The sequence below is a fragment of the Rhinoraja longicauda genome, chromosome 5 (genome assembly GCF_053455715.1).
Source record: "Rhinoraja longicauda isolate Sanriku21f chromosome 5, sRhiLon1.1, whole genome shotgun sequence".
In the NCBI taxonomy this organism is placed as follows: domain Eukaryota; kingdom Metazoa; phylum Chordata; class Chondrichthyes; order Rajiformes; family Arhynchobatidae; genus Rhinoraja; species Rhinoraja longicauda.
In genome coordinates this window covers 1,146,032-1,173,424 of record NC_135957.1, presented here as the reverse complement: position 1 = coordinate 1,173,424, position 27,393 = coordinate 1,146,032, and the positions used below count along the sequence as shown (strand labels likewise).

At 50.4% G+C, this 27,393-nt stretch overlaps 1 protein-coding gene across 1 annotated transcript in view; it reads right to left on the bottom strand.

Annotated features, from left to right (window-relative positions):
* The window catches only part of daam2 (dishevelled associated activator of morphogenesis 2), a 257,528-nt gene that overhangs the window by 68,525 nt on the left and 161,610 nt on the right, over positions 1 to 27,393 (bottom strand). Inside the window, 8 exon segments of the mRNA XM_078399971.1 lie at positions 1,399 to 1,431; positions 11,855 to 11,962; positions 16,140 to 16,332; positions 16,334 to 16,434; positions 18,275 to 18,465; positions 20,510 to 20,568; positions 23,126 to 23,264; positions 26,749 to 26,866. Of these exon segments, the coding sequence (XP_078256097.1) occupies positions 1,399 to 1,431; positions 11,855 to 11,962; positions 16,140 to 16,332; positions 16,334 to 16,434; positions 18,275 to 18,465; positions 20,510 to 20,568; positions 23,126 to 23,264; positions 26,749 to 26,866 (942 nt within the window).

The window sequence follows — 27,393 nt, the reverse complement described above, 5'->3', positions numbered from 1 at the left end:
AACTCTTTTAAATTCATCCAGTGATTTGGCCTACAGAGAATTCCACAAATTCACAACTCTCTGGGTGAAAAAGTTCCTTCTCACCTCAGTTTTAAATGGCCTCCCCTTTATTCTAACACTGTGCCCCCTGGTTCTGGACTCCCCCAACATTGGGAACATTTTTCCTGCATCAAACTAGTCCGGTCCTTTTATAATTTTATACGTCTCTATAAGATCCCCTCTCATCCTTCTCAACTCCAAGCCTAGTCTTTCCAATCTTTCCTCATATGACAGTCCCGCCATCCCAGGGATAAACCTCATGAACCGACGCTGCACTAATTCGGAGACTAAAACTGTACACAATACTCCAGATGTGGTCTTACCAGGGCCCTATACAACTGCAGAAGAACCTCTTTACTCCTATACTCAAATCCTCTCGTTATAAAGGCATCAATCTGCTCTGCTCATCTGTGTGTGTGTCGTAGTGCCACAGAATTATGGAGTCATATAGTCATAGAACCATAGTCAGAGTCATGTAGTCAAGAAGCTATAGATCGATAGTCATAGAGTCATGCAGTGTGGAAACACACCCTTCAGCCCAACTTGGCCGTGCTGACCAACAATGTCCCAGCTACACTAGTCCCACCTGCCTGCATTTGGCCCATATCCCTCTAAACCTGTCCTATCCATGTACCTGTCCAAATGTTTCTTAAACGTTCCGATAGTCCCAGCCTCAACTACCTCCTCCGGCAGCCCGTTCCATACACCCACCACCCTTTGTATAAAAAAGTTACCCCTCAGATTTCCATTAAATCTTTCCCCCTTCACCTGAAACCTAGGCCCTCTGGTTCTCAATTCCACCCCTCTGGACAAAAGATTCTGTGCGTTTACCCAACCTATTTCTCTCGTGATCCTACTGTGATCCAAGGAATAATGTCCTAGCCTGCTCAACCTCTCCCTGTAGCTCAGTTCCTCGAGTCCTGGCACCATCATGGTTATTCTTCTCCGTACCCTTTCCAGCTTGATAACATCTTTCCTATAACAAGGTGACCAAAACAGAACACAATACTCTACACGCGGCCTTACCAACGTCTTATATAACTGTAACATGACCTCCCAACTTCTATACTCAATGCTCTCGATTGATGATGGTCAATGTGCCTAAAGCCTTTTTGACCACCTGATTCCACCTTCAAGAAACCATGCACCTGCACTCCGAGATCCGTCTGCTCTACGACGCTCCCCAGAAGCCTAACATTCACTGTGTAGGTCCTGCCCATTCTAGACTTCCCAAAAGGCAACAACCTCACAGACAATTAACAATTAACAACGATCATCTCAATAAAAAAAAACTGAAAAGTCAACAACGGACGCGGTGGACGGCAGCGGACTGCAAAAGCGGACGCATTTTACACTCACCTGTTTCGACAGGCTAGTGTTAGTGAGCAGGTCCTGAGCAGCAGAGGTCGCCAAGGACAGAGAAAAATTAAACATGCCAAGTGAGTTAGTATTCAGCAGAGAGCAACCGAGCGTGCTGTCTAGTTAAAAAAACCACTGTCAAGATTAACACTGACCAGTACAGTACATGAAGCTTCCAAGATGGCACCCAACCTATCCAAGATGGCGCCTAACAGATTCAAGATGGCGCCCAACAGATCCAAGATGGCGCTTAACAGATCCAAGATGGCGCCCAACAGATCCAAGATGGCCCCCAACCCTATTTGCTTGCTAGCCACAGAAACAAATTTGTAAACAGGCATTTAAATCGCTCCGTACTTTTAAATCTCTACTATCCCCATTATCCTGTATCTCTACACTGTGGACGGCTCGATTGTAATCACGTATTGTCTGTCTGCTGGCTGGATAGGACGGGACCATAGCTTTTCACTGTACCTCGGTACACGTTGACAATAAACTATACTGAACCGACTGCACTATACTGCAGGTCGGGCAGAATCTCTGGAGAACATCTTAATTTAATTTACAGATACAGCATGGATACAAGCCGTTCGGCCCACCGAGTCCGCGCAGACCAGCGATCCCACGCAGGTCACACACAGTACAAACTTTGTACAGATAGCACCCGTAGTCAGGATGGAACCCGGGTCTCTGGCGCTGCGAGGCAGCAACTCTATCAGCTGTGCCACTGTGCTGCACATCTACAGACTTGAAACGGCACCCATCCATGTTCTCCAGAGATGCTGCCTGACCCGCTGAGTTACTCCAGCACTCTGTGGTTTTTATTTTGGTAAACGAGCATCTGCAATTCCTTGCTATTGCCAAGCTGAACTAATCTCCTCTGCTGTCTGCGCGTGATCCATGTCCCTCCATTCCCTGCATATCCATGTGCCTATCTAAAAGTTTCTTAAACGCCACTGTCGTATCTGCCTCCACCACCACCCCTGGCAGTGCGTTCCAGGCCCCCACCACCCTCTGTGTGAAGAAAACTTGTCAACTTCTCTACACCGGCGAGACCAAACGCAGGCTCGGCAATCATTTCGCTCAACACCTTCGTTCAGTCCGTCTCAACCAACCTGATCTCCCGGTGGCTGAGCACTTCAACTCCTCCTCCCAATCTGACCTTTCTGTCCTGGGCCTCCTCCATTGTCAGAGTGAGGCCCAGCGCAAATTGGAGGAACAGCACCTCATATTTCGCTTGGGTAGTTTACACCCCAGCGGTATGAATATTGACTTCTCTAACTGCAGATAGTCTTTGCTTTCCCTCTCTCTCCATCCCCTCCCCCTTCCCAGTTCTCCCACCGGTCTTCCTGTCTCCGACTACATCCTATCTTTGTCCCTCCCCTGACATCAGTCTGAAGAAGGGCCTCGACCCGAAACGTCACCCATCCCTTCTCTCCAGAGATGCTGCCTGACCCGCTGAGTTACTCCAGCATTTTGTGTTTACCTTCACTGTGTTAAAACTCCATTTTAAACTCTTCCCTTTAGTCTTAGTCTTTGACATTTCAACTCTACCGCTGCGCCCATTGTTTGACATTTGACTTTCAGAGCTGCCTGTTAACTCTGGGGCTGGAATGTTTGGCAGGATATTTGAGAGGGTTTGAGAGAGGCCTTGTGTGGGTCTGAAGTGGGAGGCATTCTAACACGGCTTCAGAAGAAAGCACGGCTCAATGGGCCTTTCAGACAGAGCGTGTGAAGCCCCGTACATTAGCGCGGAAATGTCAACGACCAGAAGGCGCAGCTTGAAGATTAGTGGGGGCAAAGTTTAAAGGAGATGTGCCGGGCCAGGTTTTTTTTACGCAGAGTGTGGTGGGGGCCTGGAACGCGCTGCCTGGGGGTGGTGGTGGAGGCAGATACGATAGTGGCATTGAAGAACCTTTTAAAACATAGCACAAAAAGTAAGGAAATTTGTGTTTGGTAGATTATTTCTTTGTTGTAACAATGCTTCTTGGCAATAAATCTTATACCGTTGGAAAGCCTGTTTATTTCCCTTTTAAATGGTGCCACATTTGTAAGGAACATGCATTTGTGCGATGAGCAGCAGAGCTGAGTATATGGGTTGCGCCCATGAAAAATTTGCCAAATCTTCTCTGCCAATGCCAAACAGCTTATTCTGCTGTTGCTATTGACTCTTGTTTTGAGCTTCTGGTACCCCCAGGTGCTGACAATCAGGTGCCTGATTGACAGCATCTGTGAGCATGGGCCCTGCTACAGTGGTCAGTCGGTGTCTGCTCCAAGAATCGGCATGCCACGTTTGACTGATCTGGATAGGGCCTGTGCGATAGGGCAACTTCAAGCTGGTGTTCCGCAAAACCAAGTTGCGGCATTATTTGGAGTGAGCCCTAGTACCATCTCCAAAGTGAAGGCCAAGTTCCATATAACGGGGATGTCAGAGACAGGCCGCGAAGTGGGCGTCCCAAGAAGACGACACCCGAAGAAGACTGTTTCCTCACCCTGTCAGCACTTAGGAACCGTAGGCTGTCTTCTACAGATTTGCAGTCAAGGTTTGCAGGACGATATGGCCGACGGCTCTCTGCCCAGACAATTCGGAACAGACTGCACGCAGCCGATCTCCGGTCTCATAGGACTGCCAGGAGGCCTGCCATGACTGCCCTTCACCGTCAGGCCCGTTTGCACTGGTGTCGGCAACACGTGTACTGGAACCTGAACATGTGGAGGAACGTTATGTTCAGCGATGAGTCCAGATTCTGCCTACGGCAGTTGGATCATAGGGTCAAAGTGTGGAGAAGACGCGGAGAACGCTATGCTGATTGCTGCACCGATAGAGTAACATCTTTTGGTGGAGGCAGTGTGATGTTGTGGGGCGGCATCTCCCTCACTGGAAAAACGAGGCTTGTCATCATTGGAGGCAATCTCAACGCAGAGAGATATCGAGATGAGATTCTGCAACCAGTGGCAATCCCATATCTCCACAGTCTGGGACCGAACTCTATCCTCCAAGATGACAATGCTCGCCCCCACAGAGCAGGGTTTCCCAGAGACTACCTCCAGAATTTGGGAGTGGAGAGGATGGAATGGCCTGCCAGCAGTCCTGACCTCAACCCCATTGAACACTTGTGGGATCAGCTTGGGCGTGCTGTTCGTGCCAGAGTGACCAACACAACCACGTTGGCTGACTTGTGACAAATGCTGGTTGAAGAATGGGATGCCATCCCACAACAGTGTGTGACCAGGCTGGTGACCAGCATGAGGAGGAGGTGCCAGGCTGTTGTGGCTGTGTATGGTTCTTCCACACGCTACTGAGGCTCCTGTTTATTAAATGAATAAATTGTTAAATTGCCAATATGTCTTGTTTCTTCAGACTTCAATCATCCAATCCACCAAACAACACCGAACAAGAGTCAATGGCAGAATAAGCTGTTTGGCATTGGCAGAGAAGATTTGGCAGATCTTTCATGGGCGCAACCCACATACTCAGCTCTGCTGCTCATCCCACAAAGGCATGTTCCTTACAAATGTGGCACCATTTAAAAGGGAAATAAACAGGCTTTCCAACGGTACAAGATTTATTGCCAAGAAGCATTGTTACAACAAAGAAATAATCTACCAAACACAAATGTCCTTACTTTTTGTGCTATGTTTTAGATACGGTAGTGCTTACGGTGTGCAGGGGATGGAGGGCAAGGAATCACGAGCAGACAGAGGAGATAAGTTTGCAAAAGAACACTGGAGTAACTCAGCGGGTCAGGCAGCATCTCTGGAGAACATGGATAGGCGACGTTTCACAGAGTGCTGGAGTAACTCAGCGGGTCAGGCAGCATCTCTGGAGAACATGGATGGGTGACGTTTCACAGAGTGCTGGAGTAACTCAGCGGGTCAGGCAGCATCTCTGGAGAACATGGATAGGCGACGTTTCGGGTCGAGAGCCTTCTTCAGATTCTTGACAGACATCGTGGACCAAAGGGCCTGTTCCTGTCATGTTGTAGAGTCATCGAGAGCCAGAGGGTCATACAAGGTGCAAACAGACCCTTCGGCCCAACCTGCCCATGGGTGACCGACATGCCCCATCTACACTAGTCCCACCAGCCCACACTTGGCGCATATCCCTCCAAACCTGTCCTATCCATGTACCTGTCTAACTGTTTCTTAAACATTGGGATATTCCCAGCCTCAACTACCTCCTCTGGCAGCTCGTTCCATACACCCACCACCCTCTGTGTGAAAAGGTTACCCCTCAGATTCATATTAAATCTTTTCCCCTTCACTTTGAAACCATATCATCTAGTCCTTGATTCCCCTTCCTTTGGCAAGAGACTCTGTGTGTCTACCCGATCTATTCCTCTCATGATTTTGTACACCTTTATAAGATCATCCCTCATCCTCCTGCGCTCCAAGGAATAGAGTCCCAGCCTGCTCAACCTCAACCTGTAGCTCACACCCTCTAGTCCTGAGTGGGTTGAAGCCATGATCACAATGAATGGCGGTGCTGGCTAGAAGGATGAGAGGAGGTCTTATCGAAACGTATAAGATTATTAAGGGGTTGGACACCTTAGAGGCAGGAAACATGTTCCCAATGTTGGGGGAGTCCAGAACCAGGGGCCACAGTTTAAGAATAAGGGGTAGGCCATTTAGAACGGAGATGAGGAAAAACTTTTTCAGTCAGAGAGTTGTGAATCTGTGGAATTCTCTGCCTCAGAAGGCAGTGGAGGCCAATTCTCTGGATGCTTTCAAGAGAGAGCTAGATAGAGCTCTTAAGGATAGCGGAGTCAGGGGGTATGGGGAGAAGGCAGGAACGGGGTACTGATTGAGAATGATCAGCCATGATCACATTGAATGGCGGTGCTGGCTGGAAGGGCCGAATGGCCTCCTCCTGCACCTGTTGCCTATTGTCTATTGATGTCAAGCCTGGTCAAACTACACACCACACACTCGCACATGAACAACGTGTAAATCCCCAGCAACAGAGTTAGATTAGCGGGTGTCTGAATACTCCAACAGCCCTTCCAGTACCAGCCCACTGTATATTTCTTTTATTTCATGTACACAGGGGCAGACGCATGCACATCTGCACATGTACACAGGGGCAGACGCATGCACATCTGCACATGCTCTTGTGTACAGACACTAACACGCAGAAAATACATACAGGTAGACACAAACTGCTGGAGTAACTCAGCAGGTCAGGCAGCATCTCTGGAGAGAAGAAGGAATGGGTGACGTTTCAGGTCGAGACCCTTCTTCAGTCTGAAGAAGGGTCTCAACCCTAAACGTCACCCATTCCTTCTCTCCCGAGATGCTGCCTGACCCGTTGATTTACTCCAGCATTTTGTGTCCACCTTCGATTTAAACCAGCATCTGCAGGGTTTTTTTGCTACAGAACGCCCACGCGCATACACACTCACACACACCGGCGCGTACATGCACATACACACTCACACACACCGGCGCGTACATGCACATACACACTCACACACACCGGCGCGTACATGCACATACACACTCACACACACCGGCGCGTACATGCACATACACACTCACACACACCGGCGCGTACATGCACATACACACTCACACACACCGGCGCGTACATGCACATACACACTCACACACACCGGCGCGTACATGCACATACACACTCACACACACACACATGCATGCACACACGCACACATGTAAACACTCACACATGCACGCACATAGATAAACACAAACACATGTGTGCACACATACACACGCACAAATACACACACACATGCACATGCACACCCAGGCACATACACATGCATGCATGCGCACACACATGCATGCACACACATGCAGACACACACACACACACACACACACACACAGATGCACGCACACAGACACACAGACACATATACATACAGACACGCACACACCAGACACACACACACACACAGATAGACACACACACACACACACACACACACACACACACACGCACGCACGCACGCACGCACGCACACACACACACACACACACACACACGCACGCACGCACGCACACACACACACACACACACACACACACACACACACAGATAGACACACACAGATAGACACACACACATACAGATAGACACACACACACAGATAGATGCACACACACACAGATAGACACACACACACCGATAAACACACACACGCACAGATAAACACACATACACACACACACAGATAGACACACACACATACACACAGACACACACACAGATAGACACACACACACACACACAGACACACACACACAGATAGACACACACACACACACAGACACACACGCAGATAGACACACACATACACACATAGACACACACACACGCACATACACACAGATAGACACACACAGATAGACACACACAGATAGACACACATACACAGACACACACACACACACAGACACACACACACACACAGACACACACACACACACACACACAGACATACACACACACATAGACACACACACACACACAGACACACACACACACAGACATACACACACACATAGACACACAGACACACACACACACACACACACAGATACACACACACACACACAGATACACACACAGATAGACACACACACACACACACAGACACACACACACACAGACATACACACACACATAGACACACAGACACACACACACACACACACACACACACACACGGACAGGAAGGAAGCAAAGGAAAATAATTTTAATGGGTCTGTACTGGGCTGAAGGTATGAGGTAAATAAGTCAACTCTGAGGCACTCTGAACAAAGGGATTATCTCTGATCGGGGCTGACCAGCTTCTGCACTTCCTTGTGCCTCCTCAGAGGTTGGGACGTTATGCTGCAGTTGTACAAGACTTTGATGAGGCCTCAGGTGGAGTATTGCGTTCAGTTTTGGTCACCCTGTCGTTAGAAAGATGCCACTAAGCTTGAAAGAGTGCAAGCTTACATTGGATGTTGCCGGGACTCGAAGGCCTGAGCTGTGGGGAAGAGGTTGGGCAGGCGAGGACTTTATTCCTTGGAGTGCAGGAGGATGAGGGGTGATCTTATAGAGGGGTATAAAATCATGAGAGGGATAGAGTGAATGCAAAGAGCTTTAACTTGGGCTGGGGAATCAAAAATCAAGGGGACATAGAACTAAAGTGGGAGGGGATTTATTTCACAAAATGCTGGAGTAACTCAGCAGGTCAGGCAGCATCTCAGGAGAGAAGGAATGGGTGACGTTTCGGGTCGAGACCCTTCTTCAGACTGATGTCGGGGGGGGGGGGCGGGACAAAGGAAGGATATAGGTGGAGACAGGAAGACAGTGGGAGATCTGGGAAGAGGGAGGGGGAGAGAGGGACAGAGGAACTATCTAAAGTTGGAGAGGTCAATGTTCATACCACTGGGCTGTAAGCTGCCCAAGCGAAATATGAGGTGCTGTTCCTCCAATTTCTCTATGGCACTGGAGGAGGCCCATGACAAAAAGGTCAGACTGGGAGTGGGAGGGGGAGTTGAAGTGCTCAGCCACCGGGAGATCAGGTTGGTTAAGGCGGACTGAGCGAAGGTGTTGAGCGAAACGATCGCCGAGCCTGCGTTTGGTTTCACCGATGTAAAGAAGTTGACATCTAGAGCAGCAGATACAATAGATGAGGTTGGAGGAGGTGCAGATGAACCTCTGTCTCACCTAGAAAGACTGTTTGGGTCCTTGGATGGAGGGGAAATATTTAATGGGAACCTGAGGAGCATCTTGCCCCATATCTGAGGAAGGATGTGCTGGCTCTGGAGAGGGTCCAGAGGAGGTTTAGGAGAATGATCCCAGGAATGAGTGGGTTAACATATGATGAGCGTTTGTCGGCACTGGGCCTGTACTCGCTGGAGTTTAGAAGAATGAGGGGGGACCTCATTGAAACGTACAGTACAGTGAAAGGCCTGGAAAGAGTGGATGTGGGGAGGATGTTTCCACTAGTGGGAGAGTCTAAGATCAGAGGGCACAGCCTCAGAATTAAAGGACGTTCCATTCGGAAGGAGATGAGGAGGAATTTCTTTAGTCAGAGGGTGGTGAATCTGTGGAATTCTTTGCCACGGAAGGCTGTGGAGGCCAAGTCAGTGGAAACGTTTAAAGCAGAGATAGATAGATTCTTGATCAGTACGGGGTGTCAGGGGTTATGGGGAGAAGGCGGGAGAAGTTCAGAGGGAGAGATAGATCAGCCATGATTGAATGGCGGAGTAGACTCGATGGGCCGAATGGGCGCAAATTCTGCTCCTATCGCCTATGACCTGATGACCTTTATGGGTGTGAACTGCACTGCAAGAAGCGACAGTGAGAGCAGGTTTGATTGTAGCATTGGAAAGCGAAGTGGACGAGTTCTTGGAAATAAATAAATTATGTGGGGCTTTGGGGAGAAGGCCGGAGGCCGAAACCGGATTTCCCCGAGCGTGGATTTGCCAAGTTAAAGCACTTCACCTGTGATTCCAGATTTACATTTCTCAGCAGCTGTTGCTGGGATTTAAGCTCATCCCTTTGGAACACACATCCAGGTTTCTCCAAGACCGTAAGGTGAGCACATTATTAATATGCTCGCTGTGCTAGCCTAGTCAATAAGCCCTCCAATAAATTCAATAAATGCAGGGTTTCGACCCGAAACGTCACCCATTCCTTCTCTCCTGAGATGCTGCCTGACCCGCTGAGTTACTCCAGCATTTTGCCAATAAATTCAATATCTTTTTCCCTGTAATACTTAGCTCCCCTTCAAGTTGATGCGGTCTTCGAAAGTCCCCCTCAAACTTGCAACACCCTTTCCTATTTCAGATCATAACAATTCACAGCATAAATAAAATCCTCCGCAACTCAGCTCCGATTCACTCTTCCCATTCCGTACCATTTCTTCCTACCTGCGTACCAGCACTTTAGTTGAGTTTAGTCTCGAGATACAGCGCGGGAGAAGACCCATCGAAACGTCACCTATCCATGTTCTCCAGAGATGGGCGGTCACGGTGGCGCAGCGGTAGAGTTGCTGCCTTACAGCAAATGCAGCGCCGGAGACCCGGGTTCCATCCCGACTGCGGGCGCCGTCTGTACGGAGTTTGTACGTTCTCCCCGTGACCTGCGTGGGTTTTCTCCGAGATCTTCGGTTTCCTCCCACACTCCAAAGACGCACAGGTTTGTAGGTTAATTGGTTTGGTAAATGTAAAAATTGTCCCTAGTGGGTGTAGGATGGTGTTAGTGTGTGGGGATCGCTGGTCGGCGCGGACCCGATGGGCCGAAGGGCTTGTTTCCGTGCTGTATCTCTAAGCATGCTGCCTGACCTCCTGAGTTACTCCAGCACCTTTTCCACTCCAGTTCGACATTTTCCCATTTTCACATCCCTGCCGACCAGCGATCCCCACACACTAACACTATCCTGGGGGCACAATCTGCAGTTTTACCGAATTAACAGACAAACCCGTACGTCTTTGGACTGTGGGAGGAAACCGGAGCACCCGGAGAAAACCCACGCGGGTCAATAGACATTAGACAATAGGTGCAGGAGGAGGCCATTCGGCCTTTCGAGCCAGCACCGCCATTCAATGTGATCATGGCTGATCATTCTCAATCAGTACCCCGTTCCTGCCTTCTCCCCATACCCCCTGACTCCGCTATCCTGAAGAGCTCTATCTAGCTCTCTCTTGAATGCATTCAGAGAATTGGCCTCCACTACCTTCTGAGGCAGTGAATTCCACAGATTTACAACTCTCTGACTGAAAAAGTTTTTCCTCATCTCCGTTCTAAATGGCCTACCCCTTATTCTTAAACTGTGGCCCCTGATTCTGGACTCCCCCAACATCGGGAACATGTTTCCTGCCTCTAACGTGTCCAACCCCTTAATAATCTTATATGTTATGATAAGATCCCCTCTCATCTTTCTAAATTCCAGTGTATACAAGCCTAGCCACTCCAGTCTTTCAACATATGACAGTCCCGCCATTCCGGGAATTAACCTAGTAAACCTACGCTGCACACCCTCAATAGCAAGAATATCCTTCCTCAAATCTGGAGACCAAAACTGCACACAGTACTCCAGGTGCCTTCCTATTTTTACCACCAAAGTGGATAATCTCACACTTATCCACATTAAACTGCATCTGCCATGCATCCGCCCACTCACACAACCTGTCCAAGTCACCTTGAATCCTCATAGCATCTTCCTCACAGCTCACACTACCACGGGTCACAGGGAGAACGTACAAACTCCGTACCGACAGCGCCCGTGGTCGGGATGGAACCCGGGTCTCCGGCGCTGTGAGGCAGCAACTCTACCGCCGCGCCATCTTCTGCCGATAGAAATGCTCAGGGGATTTGGCCTTGCAAATGTTTTCGTTTGGACTGTGCATTTCCTCGCGGTCAAACAAACTTGCCAAAGCCCTGGCCACCACATGCACAATGCAGTTTTCAATGCAGGTGGAACGGGGACCCTACCTGTTGCCGCTGGTATGCCGAGAACATCTTCTCAAAATCCTCCAAGTCCAGCACGTTGAAAGCTCGAAGGTCATCGATCTCGGACCACACCGTGCCACCAATTCTGTTCTGTAAGAGCCAATACCCCAGGTTCAGGTTTATTGTCAGATCGCCCGGCGTGGGGCAGCTGAGATTCCCCCTCCGATGCAGGAGCTTGATTGCCTCGACAGAGGACCCAAATCCCGTCAACGGAAGGCTCGAGGCCCCCGACCGCGGGAGGACAAAGAAGGGAAGAAGTTTGAACTTTTCCTCGCCTTCCATCACAGTGAGGAATGTGGAGGAGTCACTGTCGGGGATGTTCATGTTAAAATGTATTTTGTGTGTCCTGTTGCTTTTTAATGGTATGACTGTACTGCAAATGAAATTCCTCGTATGTTGCAGAACATACTTGGCTAATAAAGTATGATTATGATTATGATGATTGTGATTATTGTCAGTAGACACAAAATGCTGGAGTAATTCAGCGGGTCAGGCAGCATCTCGGGAGAGAAGGAATGGGTGACGTTTCGGGTCGAGACCCTTCTTCGGACTGATGTCAGGGGAGGGGGCGGGACAGAGATAGGATGTAGTGGGAGACAGGAAGACTGGTGGGAGAACTGGGAAGGGGGAGGGGATAGAGAGGGACAGAGGAACTATCTGAAGTTAGAGAAGTCAATGAAGGGATGTAAGCTGCCCAAGCGAAATATGAGGTGCTGTTCCTCCAATTTGCGCTGGGCCTCACTCTGACAATGGAGGAGGTCCAGGACAGAAAGATCAGACAGGGCGTGGGAGGGGGAGTTGACGTGCTGTGCCACCGGGAGATGAGGTTGGTTAAGGCGGACTGAGCAAAGGTGTTGAGCGAAACGATCGCCGAGCCTGCGTTTGGTCTCGCCGATGTAGAGAAGTTGTCTCTCTTCAGTCTAAACCAGCATCTGCAGTTTAGTTTACCTTATAATTGTCACGTGTACCGAGGTACAGTGAAAAGCTTTGATTTGCCTGCTAACCAGTTAAGCCAGATAGTACGAAGATAGACACACAAAGCTGGAGAAACTCAGCGGGACAGGCGGCATCTCTGGAGAGAAGGAATGGGTGACGTTTCGGGTCGAGACCCTTCACCGTCCCTTCTCTCCAGAGATGCTGCCTGTCCCGCTGAGTTACTCCAGCTCTTTGTGCCTATCTCTTGTTTAAAACAGCATCTGCAGTTCCTTCCTACACAAGCCAGATAATACTATACATGTCAAGAGTCAAGAGTATTTAACTATTAATACTCTAAGTGCTAAGAGTAGTTGTGTGTACCAAAAACAGGGCAACGTGATTCTTACTAGCAGCAGCATAATAGTTCTGTTTGCACAGTCCTCAGAGAACACAGAATCTAAGAAAAAACCCCAACAAATTAAAAACTCCAAAGTTATTGCAAAAAGCCCAAAGTCCCTAGTCTAACCGAAACAGTTCATAGTGTACGTAGTTGGTGTTCGCAACGTTCAAGAACTGCGGGTTGGACAGGCTAGATGCGGGAAGATTGTTCCCGATGTTGGGGGAGTCCAGAACAAGGGGTCACAGTTTAAGGATAAGGGGGAAGTCTTTTAGGACCGAGATGAGAAAACATTTCTTCACACAGAGAGCGGTGAATCTGTGGAATTCTCTGCCACAGAAGGTAGTTGAGGCCAGTTCATTGGCTATATTTAAGAGGGAGTTAGATGTGGCCCTTGTGGCTAAAGGGATCAGGGGGTATGGAGAGAAGGCAGGTACGGGTTACTGAGCTGGATGATCAGCCATGATCATATTGAATGGCGGTGCGTACAGGCTCGAAGGGCCGAATGGCCTACTCCTGCACCTATTTTCTATGTTTCTATGGTTGTTTGGGACGAAGCTGTTCTTGAACCTGGTCGAGAGCAGGAAAGGAGGCACGAGGCACCTGGGATCAAGTGCATCCCCCTGGAGGAGTTTCGGGAACTAAGGAGCAAGTAGGAGGTCAGGAGGGCCAGAAGGAATGGGAGATAGCTCTGGCTGACAGCATTGAGGATTATCCCAAGTGGATAAAGGGGAAAGAGGGGAACCAGAGGGAGAGCGGCAATGGCGGTATGCGCTTTCAAGCTTCTGTGCCTTACAGACTTCCAATCGAGGGATACGGGGAGAAGGCAGGCACGGGTTACTGACTGTGGATGATCAGCCATGATCACAGTGAATGGCGGTGCTGGCTCGAAGGGCCGAATGGCCTCCTCCTGCACCCATTGTCCATGTTTCTATGTTTCCACGACCGGGCCAGATTGTGATGCAATCTGACACGATGCTTTCCAGGGTGCAGAGCATAGAGGTTTGCGAGGGGCATTGGAGTTGTGCTGAGTTTACTCAGACTCCTGAGGAAGAAGAGGCATTGGTGGGCCTTCTCGGCTGTGGCTTCAATGTACCTGGTCCACCAAGGGACTTGAAGCCCTCGATCGTGGGACATGAGTGTTGTACGCCTTGCGTTTCTCACACAGCAAGATTGGAGTGGAGGAGGGAAGAGGTCCTTCTGCAGCGGTTTGAGCAGAGGAGTAAAGAGGTCCTTCTGCAGTGAATTGAGCAGACAACATAGACAATAGGTGCAGGAGGAGGCCATTCGGCCCTTCGAGCCAGCACCGCCATTCACCGTGATCATGGCTGATCATCCACAATCAGTATCCCGTGCCTGCCTTCTCCCCATAACCCCAGAAAGATCAGACTGGGGGTGGGAGGGGGAGTTGAAGTGCTGTGCCACTGGGAGATCAGGTTGGTTAAGGCAGACTGAGGAGCGGAGGCGTTGAGCAAAACGATCGTGAAACGAAACTATCATTAAGAGCTCTATCTAACTCTCTCTTGAAAGCATCCAGGGAATTGGCCTCCACTGCCTTCTGAGGCCGAGAATTCCACAGATTTACAACTCTCTGAGTGAAAAAGTTTTTTCCTCATCTCCATTCTAAATGGCCTACCCCTTATTCTCAAACTGTGGCCACTGGTTCTGGACTCCCCCAACATTGGGAACATGTTTCCTGCCTCTAGCGTGTCTAATCCCGTAATAATCTTATATGTTTCAATAAGATCCCCTCTCATCCTTCCAAATTCCAGAGTATACATGCCTAGTCGCTCCAGTCTTTAGAGGAGTAGAGGAGAGGAGTAAAAAAGTCCTTCTGCAGTTACACAGGGCCCTGGTGAGACCGCAGCTGGAGTACTGTGTGCAGTTTTTGTCTCGTAATTTGAGGAAGAACATCCTTGTAATTGAGGCAGTGCAACGTAGGTTCACGAGATTGATCTCTGGGATGGCGGGACTGTCATATGAGGAAAGATTGGAAAGACTGGGCTTGTATTCACTGGAATTTAAACGGATGAGAGGGGATCTTATAGAAACGTTTAAAATTATAAAAGGACTGGACAAGAAACATAGAAAATAGGTGCAGGAGGAGGCCATTTGGCACTTCGAGCCAGCTTGGCCATTGATTGTGATCATGGCTGATCATCCACAATCAGTAACCCGTGCCTGCCTTCTCCCCATATCCCTTGATTCCACTAGCCCCTAGAGCTCTATCTAACTCTCTCTTAAATCCATCCAGTGAATTGGCCTCCACTGCCTTCTGTGGCAGAATTCCACAAATTCACAACTCTCTGGGTGAAAAAGTTCCTTCTCGCCTCAATCCTAAATGGCCTCCCCTTTATTCTTAGACTGTGTGGCCCCTGGTTCTGGACTCGCCCAACATTGGGAACATCTTTCCTGCATCTAGCTTGTCCGGTCCTTTTATAATTTTACATATTTCTATAAGATCCCCTCTCATCCTTCCAAACTCCAGTGAATACAAGCCCAGTCTTTCCAATCTTTCCTCATATGACAGTCCCGCCATCCCAGGGATTAACCTGGTGAACCTACGCTGCACTGCCTCAATAGCAAGGACGTCCTTCCAGTTCAGAGGCAGTGTGCACAGCAGATAGTCTGGATGCATGCAGGATCAAGCCGGGTCCCCATGGGACGGGTGTGTGCGGACATGTTGCCCTGATGGCAGCTTGTCCAATTTGTTATAATTTGTTAAAATTGTTATAATTTTACATATTTCTATAAGATCCCCTCTCATCCGTCTAAACTCCAGTGAATCTTTTAGACAATAGACAATAGGCGCAGGAGGAGGCCATTCGGCCCTTCGAGCCAGCACCGCCATTCAATGTGATCATGGACTTTGCTATCGGACTAAAGCGCGCAATGCCCCGGATCGGCGGAGGCCGCCCCGTATCGCGGTGGAGGGTGACGACAGGTCTTCCTTACCTCTGCCAGCTTGTGCCAGTTGAAGGACTTGAGCGGGTGTGATGGCTGTGGGATGGTCTTCCTTCTCATGCTGCCGGTGGTGAGCAGGCAGGGCGGCGGGGGCATGGGGCAGTTGAAGAAAGGGGGGGCGCCAGGGGGCGGGGGAGGGGGAGGGGGTGGCGGGTAGTCGTACAAGAGCAAGGCGGGGGGCGGCTGGGGGAGGAGGAGGAGGTCGCCCAGGAGGGGGGGGAGGGGGAGGGGGGAGGGGGCCGCCGGGCGGGGGAGGGGGCAGGGGGAAGGAGAGGCCGATTCCGTTCTGTAACGAGAAAGTCACACAAAGTCAACAAACCTGAGGCGGGACTTTCTCACGCAGAGACGCCCGACGACAGAACAGAACACGGAACGGTACAGGAAAACAAGGAACTGCTTGAGCTAGTTCACCAAAGAAAACACAAAGTGCTGGAGTAACTCAGCGGGTCAGGCAGCATCTCTGGAGAACATGGATGGGTGACGTTTCACAGAGTGCTGGAGTAACTCAGCGGGTCAGGCAGCATCTCTGGAGAACATGGATGGGTGACGTTTCACAGAGTGCTGGAGTAACTCAGCGGGACAGGCAGCATCTCTGGAGAACATGGATGGGTGACGTTTCACAGAGTGCTGGAGTAACTCAGCGGGTCAGGCATCATCTCTGGAGCACCTTGTTCCTTATTTGGGAGTGCGATTGTTGGCGCCCCTAGAGAGAACTGGCATCTAGTCCTAGACTCTCCCACCAGTGGAAACATCCTCTCCACATCCACTCTACGCACGCCTTTCACTATTCGGTATGTTTCTTTCAGGTCCCCCCTCAACCTTCTAAACTCCAGCGAGTACAGGCCCAGTGTCACTTTTGACCTTATGAACCTGTGTAGAATTTTCCCCGGGCCATCCGGTTTCATCCCACACTCCAAAGACGTGCAGGTTTGCAGGTTAATTGGTTTCGGTGAAATTGTAAATTGTCTCTAGTGTGTGTAGGATAGTGTTAGTGTGCGGGGAACGCTGGGCGGTGCGGACTCGGTGTGCCGAAGGGCCTGTTTTTGCACCAAACTAAACTAAAATAAACTAAGAGAGAGGGCTTGTGCTGAGGCCCTACAAGGTGCTGGTCAGGCCGCATTTAGAGTATTGTAGTAATTGTGGGCCCCGTATCTGAGGAAGGATGTGCTGGCTCTGGAGAGGGTCCAGAGGAGGTTTACGAGAATGATCCCAGGAATGAGTGGGTTAACGTACGATGAGCGTTTGTCGGCACTGGGCCTGTACTCATTGGAGTTTAGAAGGATGAGGAAGGACCTCTTTGAAACGTACCGAATAGTGAAAGGCCTGGATAGTGTGGATGTGGAGAGGATGTTTCCACCGGTGGGAGAGTCTGGGACTAGATGTCAGTTCTATCTAAAGGCACCAACAATCGCACTCCCAAATAAGGGACAAGGTGATGTCACCGCCCCGCGCCCCACATGACCTCACCCATCCAGCGGCCACGTGCTCCCGCTCCACCAATGGCGGCCACCTGGGCCGGGAGGCGGGTTGCTATGCAACCTCCGTTAGGTGGCGCCCGGGCCTCTGGACCTACACTGTCCGAACCTACACTGACTGGGCCTACAGTATCCGGGCCTACAGTGTCCGGGCCTACAGTGTCCGGGCCTACAGTGTCGGGGCCTACCATGTCTGTGCCTACACTGTCCAGGCCCTCAGTGTCTGGGTCTACACTGTACGGACCTACAGTGTCCGGGTCTACAATGTCCGGACCTACAGTGTCGAGGCCTAAAGTATCCGCGTCTACAGTGTCCGGGCCTACAGTGTCCGGCTCGACAGTGTCCGGGCCTACAGTGTCCGGGCCTGCAGTGTCCGGGTCTACAGTGTCCGGGCCTACAGTGTCCGGCTCGACAGTGTCCGGGCCTACAGTGTCCGGGCCTACAGTGTCCGGCTCGACAGTGTCCGGGCCTACAATGTCCGGGCCTACAGTGTCCGGGCCTACAGTGTCCAGGCCTACAGTGTCCGGGCCTACAGTGTCTGGGCCTACAGTGACCCCCGGGCCTACAGTGTCTGGGCCTACAGCGCCCCGCGGGCCTAATACGGGACAGTTGGCAACCCTAGTTCTATCATTATGTCCTTGTGGCTCTTACCGCCTCCGCCAGGTCGTTGAGACGCGCGCTGAGTTCCGTCACTTGGTCTCGTGTGTGCCGCAGCTCCACCGACTCCCTCTGGAGCTTGTCCTTCATCTTGTTGAGCGTCCTCATCATGTCATCCCTCTCCTGGGTCTTGGTCTCGCACTCCCTCTCCTTCCTCTCCAACCTAGCCAACAGCTCCATGTGCTCTGCGGAAGAGAATCCCAATAAGCTACCGTCGGCCCCGGGGGGGGGGGGGGGCAGGATACGGGGAGCCGGCAGCTCAGGGACCGTCAACGGGCCACTGGGCCAAAGCACGTGTCACACCACCTGGGAACAAACGCAAAAAGCCCAGAAGAACTCAGCGGGTCAGGCAGGATTTGCAGGACGTGGGGAAGGGATGTCTCCACTGGTGGGAGAGGCTAGGACTAGAGGTCCCAGCCTCAGAATTAAAGGACGTTCATTTGGAAAGAAGTTGAGGAGGAATTTCTTCAGTCAGAGAGTGGTGAACTGAGTGGCTTGTTTACACTGGAATTTAGAAGGATGAGAGGGGATCTTATTGAAACGTATAAGATTATTAAGGGGTTGGACATGCTAGAGGCAGGAAACATGTTCCCAATGTTGGGGGAGTCCAGAACCAGGGGCCACAGTTTAAGAATAAGGGGTAGGCCATTTAGAACTGAGATGAGGAAAAACATTTTCTGTCAGAGAGTTGTGAATCTGTGGAATTCTCTGCCTCAGAAGGCAGTGGAGGCCAATTCTCTGAATGCATTCAAGAGAGAGCTGGATAGAGCTCTTAAGGAAAGCAGAGTCAGGGGGTATGGGGAGAAGGCAGGAACGGGGTACTGATTGAGAATGATCAGCCATGATCACATTGAATGGCGGTGCTGGCACGAAGGGCCGAATGGCCTCCTCCTGCACCTATTGTCTATTGTCTATTGAACCTGTGGAATCCATTGTCACAGAAGGCTGTGGAGGCCAAGTCAGTGGATATTTCTAAGGCAGAGATAGACACATTCTTGATTAGTACGGGCGTCAAGGGTAATGGGGTTAGGAGGGAGAGATAGATCAGCCATGATTGAATGGCAGAGTAGACATGATGGGCCGAATGGCCTAATTCTACTCTGATCACATGATCTTATGATCTGTGGAGGGAAATGGACAGACAACGTTTCAACCAACAGGAGGGGAATCAATTGGAGTCTCTCGGACTATCTTTGATCGAACTTTACCTTGCACTAAACATAATTCACGCTATTCCCTTTCTCCTGTATCTGTACACTGTGGACGGCTCGATTGTAATCATGCATTGTCTTTCCGCTGACTGGACCGCACGCAACAAGAAAGCTTTTCACTGAACCTCGGTACACGTGACAATAAACTAAACACAAACTCAGGGGACATGGGTTTAAGGTGAGGGGAGAAAGATTTAATAGGAACCTGAGGAGTTACTGTTTTTACACAACGGGCGGTCGGTGGGTGCATGGAACGAGCTGCTGGGTGAGGTAGTTGAGGCTGGGACTATCATAACGTTTAAGAGACAATGGGACAGGTACATGGATAGGACAGGTTTAGGATATGAGCCTAATGTAGGCCTCTCAACCCCACTCTCCTGCCTTCTCCCCATAACCCCTGACACCCGCACTAATCAAGAATCTGTCAATCTCCGCCTTAAAAATACCCACTGACTTGGCCTCCACAGCCTTCTGTGGCAATGAATTCCACAGATTCACCACCCTCTGACTGAAGAAATTCCTCCTCATCTTCCAAAAGGCACACCCTTTTATTCTAAGGCTGTGCCCTCTGGTCCTAGACTCTCCCAATAGTGGAAACATCCTCTCCACATCCACCCTATCCAAACATTTCACTAATCGGACTTGGGTTTAGAGATACAGCGCGGAAACAGGCCCTTTCGGCCCACAGGGTCCGCGCCGACCAGCGATCCCCGTACATTAACACTATCCTATACCGACTAGGGACAATTTTTACATTTATACCAAGCCAATTAACCTACAAACCTGCACGTCTTTGGAGTGCGGGAGGAAACCGAAGACCCCGGAGAAAACCCACGCGGGTCACGGGGAGAACGTACAAACGCCGTACAGACGGCGCCCGCGGTCGGGATGGAACCCGGGTCTCCGGCGCTGCATTCGCTGTAAGGCAGCAACTCTACCGCTGCGCCACCGTGCGTTGGTCACTGGGTTGGGGATGCCGGAGTCTTGTACGGGACCCCATCCCTGTGTGGTTCCCTACCTTTCCTGAACTTCTCCGCCTGGTCCTTCCACTGCTTGACTTCATTCTCGTTCACCAACCTGAGGAAAATTAAGAGTGGAGTTGAAGTATTAGAATGGTCCCTAATATGTCTTAACATTGCGATTTTTCTGCTTGCCTCTTCTCTGTTTTTATGCGTGTTAGTGCCCTAGATAATATGGTGTACTGCTTTAAACCTCTAACAATTTACCATTATTATTATTATTATTATTATTATTTTTGCCAAAACAGCTTCTGTATGGAGAACTGTGTCAGGGCAAGTGCTCAGTAGGGGGACAGAGGAAATGCTTTAAGGACTGCCTCAAAGTGTCCCTCAAAGACATGGACATCATCCTCAGCACTTGGGAGTCTCTTGCTCTGGACCGTCCAACCTGGCGTAGCAAGCTCACCACAGGAGCCCGTGCAGCAGAGAACAGACGCACTGCAGAGGCCCAGAGGAAACGCACCGCGCGCAAGGCCCGGGCTACCTCCACTTCCACTGCAGCACCCATCCACTTGTGTCCTACGTGTGGGCCCGGATTGGCCTCACCAGTCACTTCCGGACCCACAGTCACCAATCCTCCAACTGAAAGTGAAGTCATGGTCATCTTCCAACCCGAAGGACGAACAACAACGTATAAGATTATTAAGGGCTTGGACACGTTAGAGGCAGGAAACATGTTCCCAATGTTGGGGGAGTCCAGAACCAGGGGCCACACAGTTTAAGAATAAGGGGTGGGCCATTTAGAACGGAGATGAGGAAAAACATTTTCAGTCAGAGAGTTGTGAATCTGTGGAATTCTCTGCCTCAGAAGGCAGTGGAGGCCAATTCTCTGAATGCATTCAAGAGAGAGCTGGATAGAGCTCTTAAGGATAGCGGAGTCAGGGGGTATGGGGAGAAGGCAGGAACGGGGTACTGATTGAGAATGATCAGCCATGATCACATTGAATGGCGGTGCTGGCTCGAAGGGCCGAATGGCCTCCTCCTGCACCTATTGTCCATTGTCTATTGTCTATAACAACATTATTTTTTAATGCTTATGTTTATGTTTACTTATTTACTTATTTTCCGAGCATATCTTAAGTTGTATACCCTCTGAATGGTATTGTGGGTGGGGGGTGGGGGGTGGGGGGTGGTGGGTGGGGGGGTATCTATCAGTACTAATGTGTTCATGCATTGAATTGTCAAAGCTGTACGAATAAAAAATCAGAAATAAACTTTGTTCGAGAAAAGAAAATGCAAAAACAAAACGGGAAAGCGCTGGAGTAACTCAGCGGCTCAGGCAGCATCTGCGGACGGTAAGTGGACTGACGACTTTTCGGGGCTGGGACCCTTCTTCAGACTGACGGAGCAACGGGGGGGGAAGGGGGGAGGGAAGGTTGGAGGAGAGGTGGGGGACGGGAGACACCGAGATACGGAAGGGAGATATTAAAGGATGAGACATCAAAGGGGATGCAGGTGAAGGAAAATGTAGAGTAGATCATTGGTACCTTGGAGAAGGTGACAACGAAGCATATAGAGATAACATTTAGTCACAAAATGCTGGAGTAACTCAGCGGGTCAGGCACCATCTCAGGCGAGAAGGAATGGGTGACGTTTCGGGTCGAGACACTTCTTCAGTCTGAAGAAGGGTCTCGACCCGAAACGTCACCCATTCCTTCTCTCCTGAGATGCTGCCTGACCCGCTGAGTTACTCCAGCATTTTGTGAATAAATACCTTCGATTTGTACCAGCATCTGCAGTTATTTTCTTATACAGAGATAACATTTAATCAGGAGAACAGACAGGCTGGTGGGAGAACTGGGGTGGGGTAGAGAGGGGATGCAAGGGTTACTCGAAGTTAGCGAAGTCAATGTTCATACCGCTGGGGTGTAAACTGCCCAAGCGAAATATGAGGTGCTGTTCCTCCAATTTGCGCTGGGCCTCACTCTGACAATGGAGGAGGCCCAGGACAGAAAGGTCAGTGTAGGAATGGGAGGGGGAGTTAAAATGTTTGGCAACCGGGAGATCAGGTAGGTTTATTCCTACACAGAACAGCACAGCACAGGAACAAACCCGTTGAGCCATATAGAACATGGAACTAGTGTGAACAGGTCAGTGTGGACCCGTTGGGCTGAAGGGCCTGTTTCCGTGCTGTATCGCTAAACTAAAGTCTAACCAAGTGTTTAGTTTAATGTAGAGATACAGCGCGGAAACAGGCCCTTCGGCCCACCGGGTCCGTGCCGCCTAGCGAGCCCCGCACACTAACACTATCCCACACGCACTAGGGACAATTTACAATTAAACCAATCCAATTGGCCTCCAAACGTGTACGTCTTTGGAGCGTGGGAGGAAACCGGGGCACCTGAAGAAAACCCACGCGGGTTACGGGGAGAAGGTACAAACCCCGCACGGACAGCGCCCGCGGTCGGGATGGAACCCGGGTCCCTGGCGCTGTGAGGCAGCAACTCTACCGCTGCGCCACCGGCGAACAATGGTCGGCATGGATCCGAAGGGTCTGCTTCCATGATGTATCTCCGAAAGACATCTCGGCATCTAGGAAAGGTGAGCAAGGCGCAGCGCGGAACGGGGGGGGCAGAATTCCCGGGCGGGGGCGGGGCACTCCGGGAGACACTCACATGCGGATGATGTTCCTGACGTTGAAGTTCTCCAGCGGTGCGACGTCGGGGTCTTCCCCCTTCTCGTCCTGCAGCACGATCTGCTGCAGTATCCTGTCGAGCAGCTGCCAGTGCTGACTGCTGGTTCCGTTCCTCTTCCCTGGGGTTAGGGTCAGGGTTAGGATTAGCATGGTTGGCGACAGCGGTCAGGGACACAGCAATACACCTGCACCCCCCTCCGGCCTCACCCCCCCCCCCCACTTGTCACAGTCATAGAGTGAAACAGTGTGGAAACAGGCCCCTCGGACCAACATGCCCACACCGGCCAACAATGTCCCAGCTACCCTAGTCCCTGAATGCATTCAAGAGAGAGCTAGATGGAGCTCTTAAAGATAGCGGAGTCAGGGGGTATGGGGAGAAGGCAGGAACGGGGTACTGATTGAGAATGATCAGCCGTGATCACATTGAATGGCGGTGCTGGCTCGAAGGGCCGAATGGCCTCCTCCTGCACCTATTGTCTATTGTCCCAACTGCCTGCGCTTGGTCCGTATCCCTCCAAACCCGTCCTATCCATGTACTGTACCTGCCTAAATGTTTCTATAAATCCGATTACGTACACGCCACTCGAGATAAATGGGACTACTGTGGATAGGGTGAGCAGCTTTAAATACCTGGGAGTCCACATCACAGAGGATCTGACATGGACAACACACATTGCCGCACTGGTGGGTAAGGCAAGGCAGCGCCTTTACCACCTCAGACAGCTGAGGAAATTCAGAGTGTCTCTGAGGATCCTTCATTGCTTCTACTCTGGGGCTGTAGAGAGCATCCTGTCCGGGAACATCACAGTCTGGTTTGGGAACAGCTCTGCCCAGGACAGGAAGGCCCTGCGGAGAGTAGTGCGTTCGGCTGAACGCACCATGGGAACTACACTCGCCCCCCTGCAGGACCTATACATCAGGAGGTGCAGATCCAGAGCCAGCAACATTATGGGGGACCCCTACCACCCCAGCAACGGACTGTTCCAGATGCTACGATCAGGCAAACGCCTCCGCTGTCACGCTGTGAAAACAGAGTGGATGAGACGGAGTTTCTTCCCACAGGCCATCAGGACTGTTAACTCTCATATCACCAGGGACTCATTTAATTTACTATATTAATTTATTTTTTGTGTTAAAAAACTTTTATCTATTGTGTTTTGTAGTTTAGCACAATCCGCAGGCATTGCCACTTTCATTTCACTGCACATCGTGTATGTGTATGTGACCAATAAACTTGACTTAACTTGACTTGATTAAGGATAGTCCGAGGGTCACCAATGAGGTAGATAGTGGTTCTAAGTGTCCTTTTAAGTGTCTTTTAAATGGTGTTACAGTCAATAGACAATAGACAATAGACAATAGATGCAGGAGGAGGCCATTCAGCCCTTCGAGCCAGCAGCGCCATTCAATGTGATCATGGCTGATCATTCTCAATCAGTACCCCGTTCCTGCCTTCTCCCCATACCCCCTGACTCCGCTATCCTTAAGAGCTCTATCTAGCTCTCTCTTGAATGCATTCAGAGAATTGGCCTCCATTGCCTTCTGAGGCAGAGAATTCCACAGATTTGCAACTCTCTGACTGAAAAGGTTTTTCCTCATCTCAGTTCTAAATGGTCTACCCCTTATTCTTAAACTGTGGCCCCTGGTTCTGGACTCCCCCAACATTGGGAACATGTTTCCTGCCTCTAACGTGTCCAACCGCTTAATAATCTTATACGTTTCGATAAGATCTCCTCTCATCCTTCTAAATTCCAGTGTATACAAGCCAAGTCGATCCAGTCTTAGTCTGAGTCCCTGCCTCAACTACCTCCTCCGGCAGCAAGTTCCATACGCCCACCACCATTTGCGTGGAAAAAGTTACCCTTGAGATTCCTATCAAATCTTTTCCCCTTCACCGTCAACCGATGTCCTCTGGTCCACGATTCCCCTACTCTGGGCAAGAGACTCTGTGGTCTGTTCCTCTCGTGATTTTGTACACCACTCTAAGATCACCCCTCGTCCTCCTGCGCTCTCAGCCTGGGGCTGATCTAATCACGGACATCAGCTCATCTTCTGCCAGTTCCCACACAGCCCTCAGTTGGGGAGAACGTGCAAACTCCACTCCCCTCTTCTTTACAATGCCCTTGGTGATCTCATCTCCGCAAACCTCGAGGGTGGGAGGTTCCAGGGATTGCATCCGTCCCAAAGCATTCCAAGACCGTCCAACCTCTCCCAGTGTCTGGTACCACCTCACCCAGGCAGCGTTTCAGGTGAACCTTCTCCAAAGCCTCCACACCACTCCCCGTAATGGGGCGACCGGAACTGCAAATGCTGCCTGACCGACGTGTAATAACCAACGGCCTAACCGGTCTGAAGAAGGGTCTCTGCCTCAGAAGGTAGTGGAGGCAAGTTCTCTGAATGCATTCAAGAGAGAGCTAGATAGAGCTCTTAAGGATAGTGGAGTCAGGGGGTATGGGGAGAAGGCAGGAACGGGGTACTGATTGAGAATGATCAGCCATGATCACATTGGATGGCGGTGCTGGCTCGAAGGGCCGAATGGCCTCCTCCTGCACCTATTGTCTATCGACCTGAAACGTCACCCATTCCTCCTCTCCAGAAATGCTGCCCGCCCTCGCTGAGCTACTCCAGCTGTTTTTTTGTCTATCAACGTCTTATAAAGCTCAATCATGACTTTTTGACTTGTGCTCAATGCCCCTAACCAAAGGATTGACAATAGACAATAGAAGGTAAGTATAACGCCCGTGTGCTTTCTTTCCTACGTTGTCTACTTCTGTCAGGTCTCCCCTCAACCTCCGATGCTCCAGAGAAACCAATCTACGTTTAACCACCTCATAGCTCACAGCTTCTAATCCAGGCAGCATCCTGGTCCACGAGAAGGTTACACGTTGTCATAAGGTCATAAGGGATAGGAGCAGAATTAGGCCATTCAGCCCATCAAGTCTACTCCGCCATTCAATCATGGCTGATCTCTCTCTCCCTCCCAACCCCATTCTCCTGCCTTATCCCATAACCCCTGACACCCGCACTAATCAAGAATCTATCTGTCTCTGCCTTAAAAATACCCACTGACTTGGCCTCCACAGCCTTCTGTGACCCACACTGATCAAGAACTGCAGATGCTGGTTCAAATCGAAGGTAGACACAAAATGCCGGAGTAACTCAGCGGGTCAGGCAGCATCTCTGGAGAGAAAGAATGGGTGACGTTTCGGGTCGAGACCCTTCTTCAGTCTGAAGTTACTCCAGCATTTTGTGTCTACCTTCGATTTAAACCAGCATCTGCAGTTTTTTTCCTACAGAACGCCCACGCACATGACTTCTCAGGTCACCCATTCCTTCTCTCCAGAAACGCTGCCTGACCCGCTGGGTTGCCCCAGCATTTTGTGCCTGCCTAATCAAGAATCTGTCTATCCCTGCCTTAAAAATATCCATTGACTTGCCCTCCACAACCTTGTGTGGCAAAGAACTCCACAGATTCATCAACCCTCTGACTAAAGAAACTCCTCCCCATCTCTTTCCTTAAAGAACGTCCTTTCATTTCTTTAACTATCAGGGGCCAGGGAGTATTATTACAGTGGAAGAGGAAGACAAGGCAACTCTGCTTACAAGGCATCTGGAGGCAATGCTGGAGCATAGATACCAGGTGTGGGTAGGCGTCCGTGTGAGTCAGCTTCTTCCGAATTAGGTCAAACATCTGACTCGTGCTCCTGGTGTCGATGTGGACCTGAAATGGAGAGAGAACGGCTTGCATCATCACAGGGTTACGAGGAAGGATCGGCAATCGGCACGGCATTCTCACAGAAGAAGGACTTCAAGCACCCTAGGTGTACGAAATCGAAGGTAGACACAGAGTGCTGGAGTAACTCAGCGGGTCAGGCAGCATCTCTGGAGAACATGGATGGGTGACGTTTCACAGAGTGCTGGAGTAACTCAGCGGGTCAGGCAGCATCTCTGGAGAACATGGATGGGTGACGTTTCACAGAGTGCTGGAGTAACTCAGCGGGTCAGGCAGCATCTCTGGAGAACATGGATGGGTGACGTTTCACAGAGTGCTGGAGTAACTCAGCGGGTCAGGCAGCATCTCTGGAGAACATGGATGGGTGACGTTTCACAGAGTGCTGGAGTAACTCAGCGGGTCAGGCAGCATCTCTGGAGAACATGGATGGGTGACGTATCGGGTCAGGACCCTTCGTCATATCCGAAACGTCACCCATCCATGTTCTCCAGAGATGCTGCCTGACCCGCTGAGTT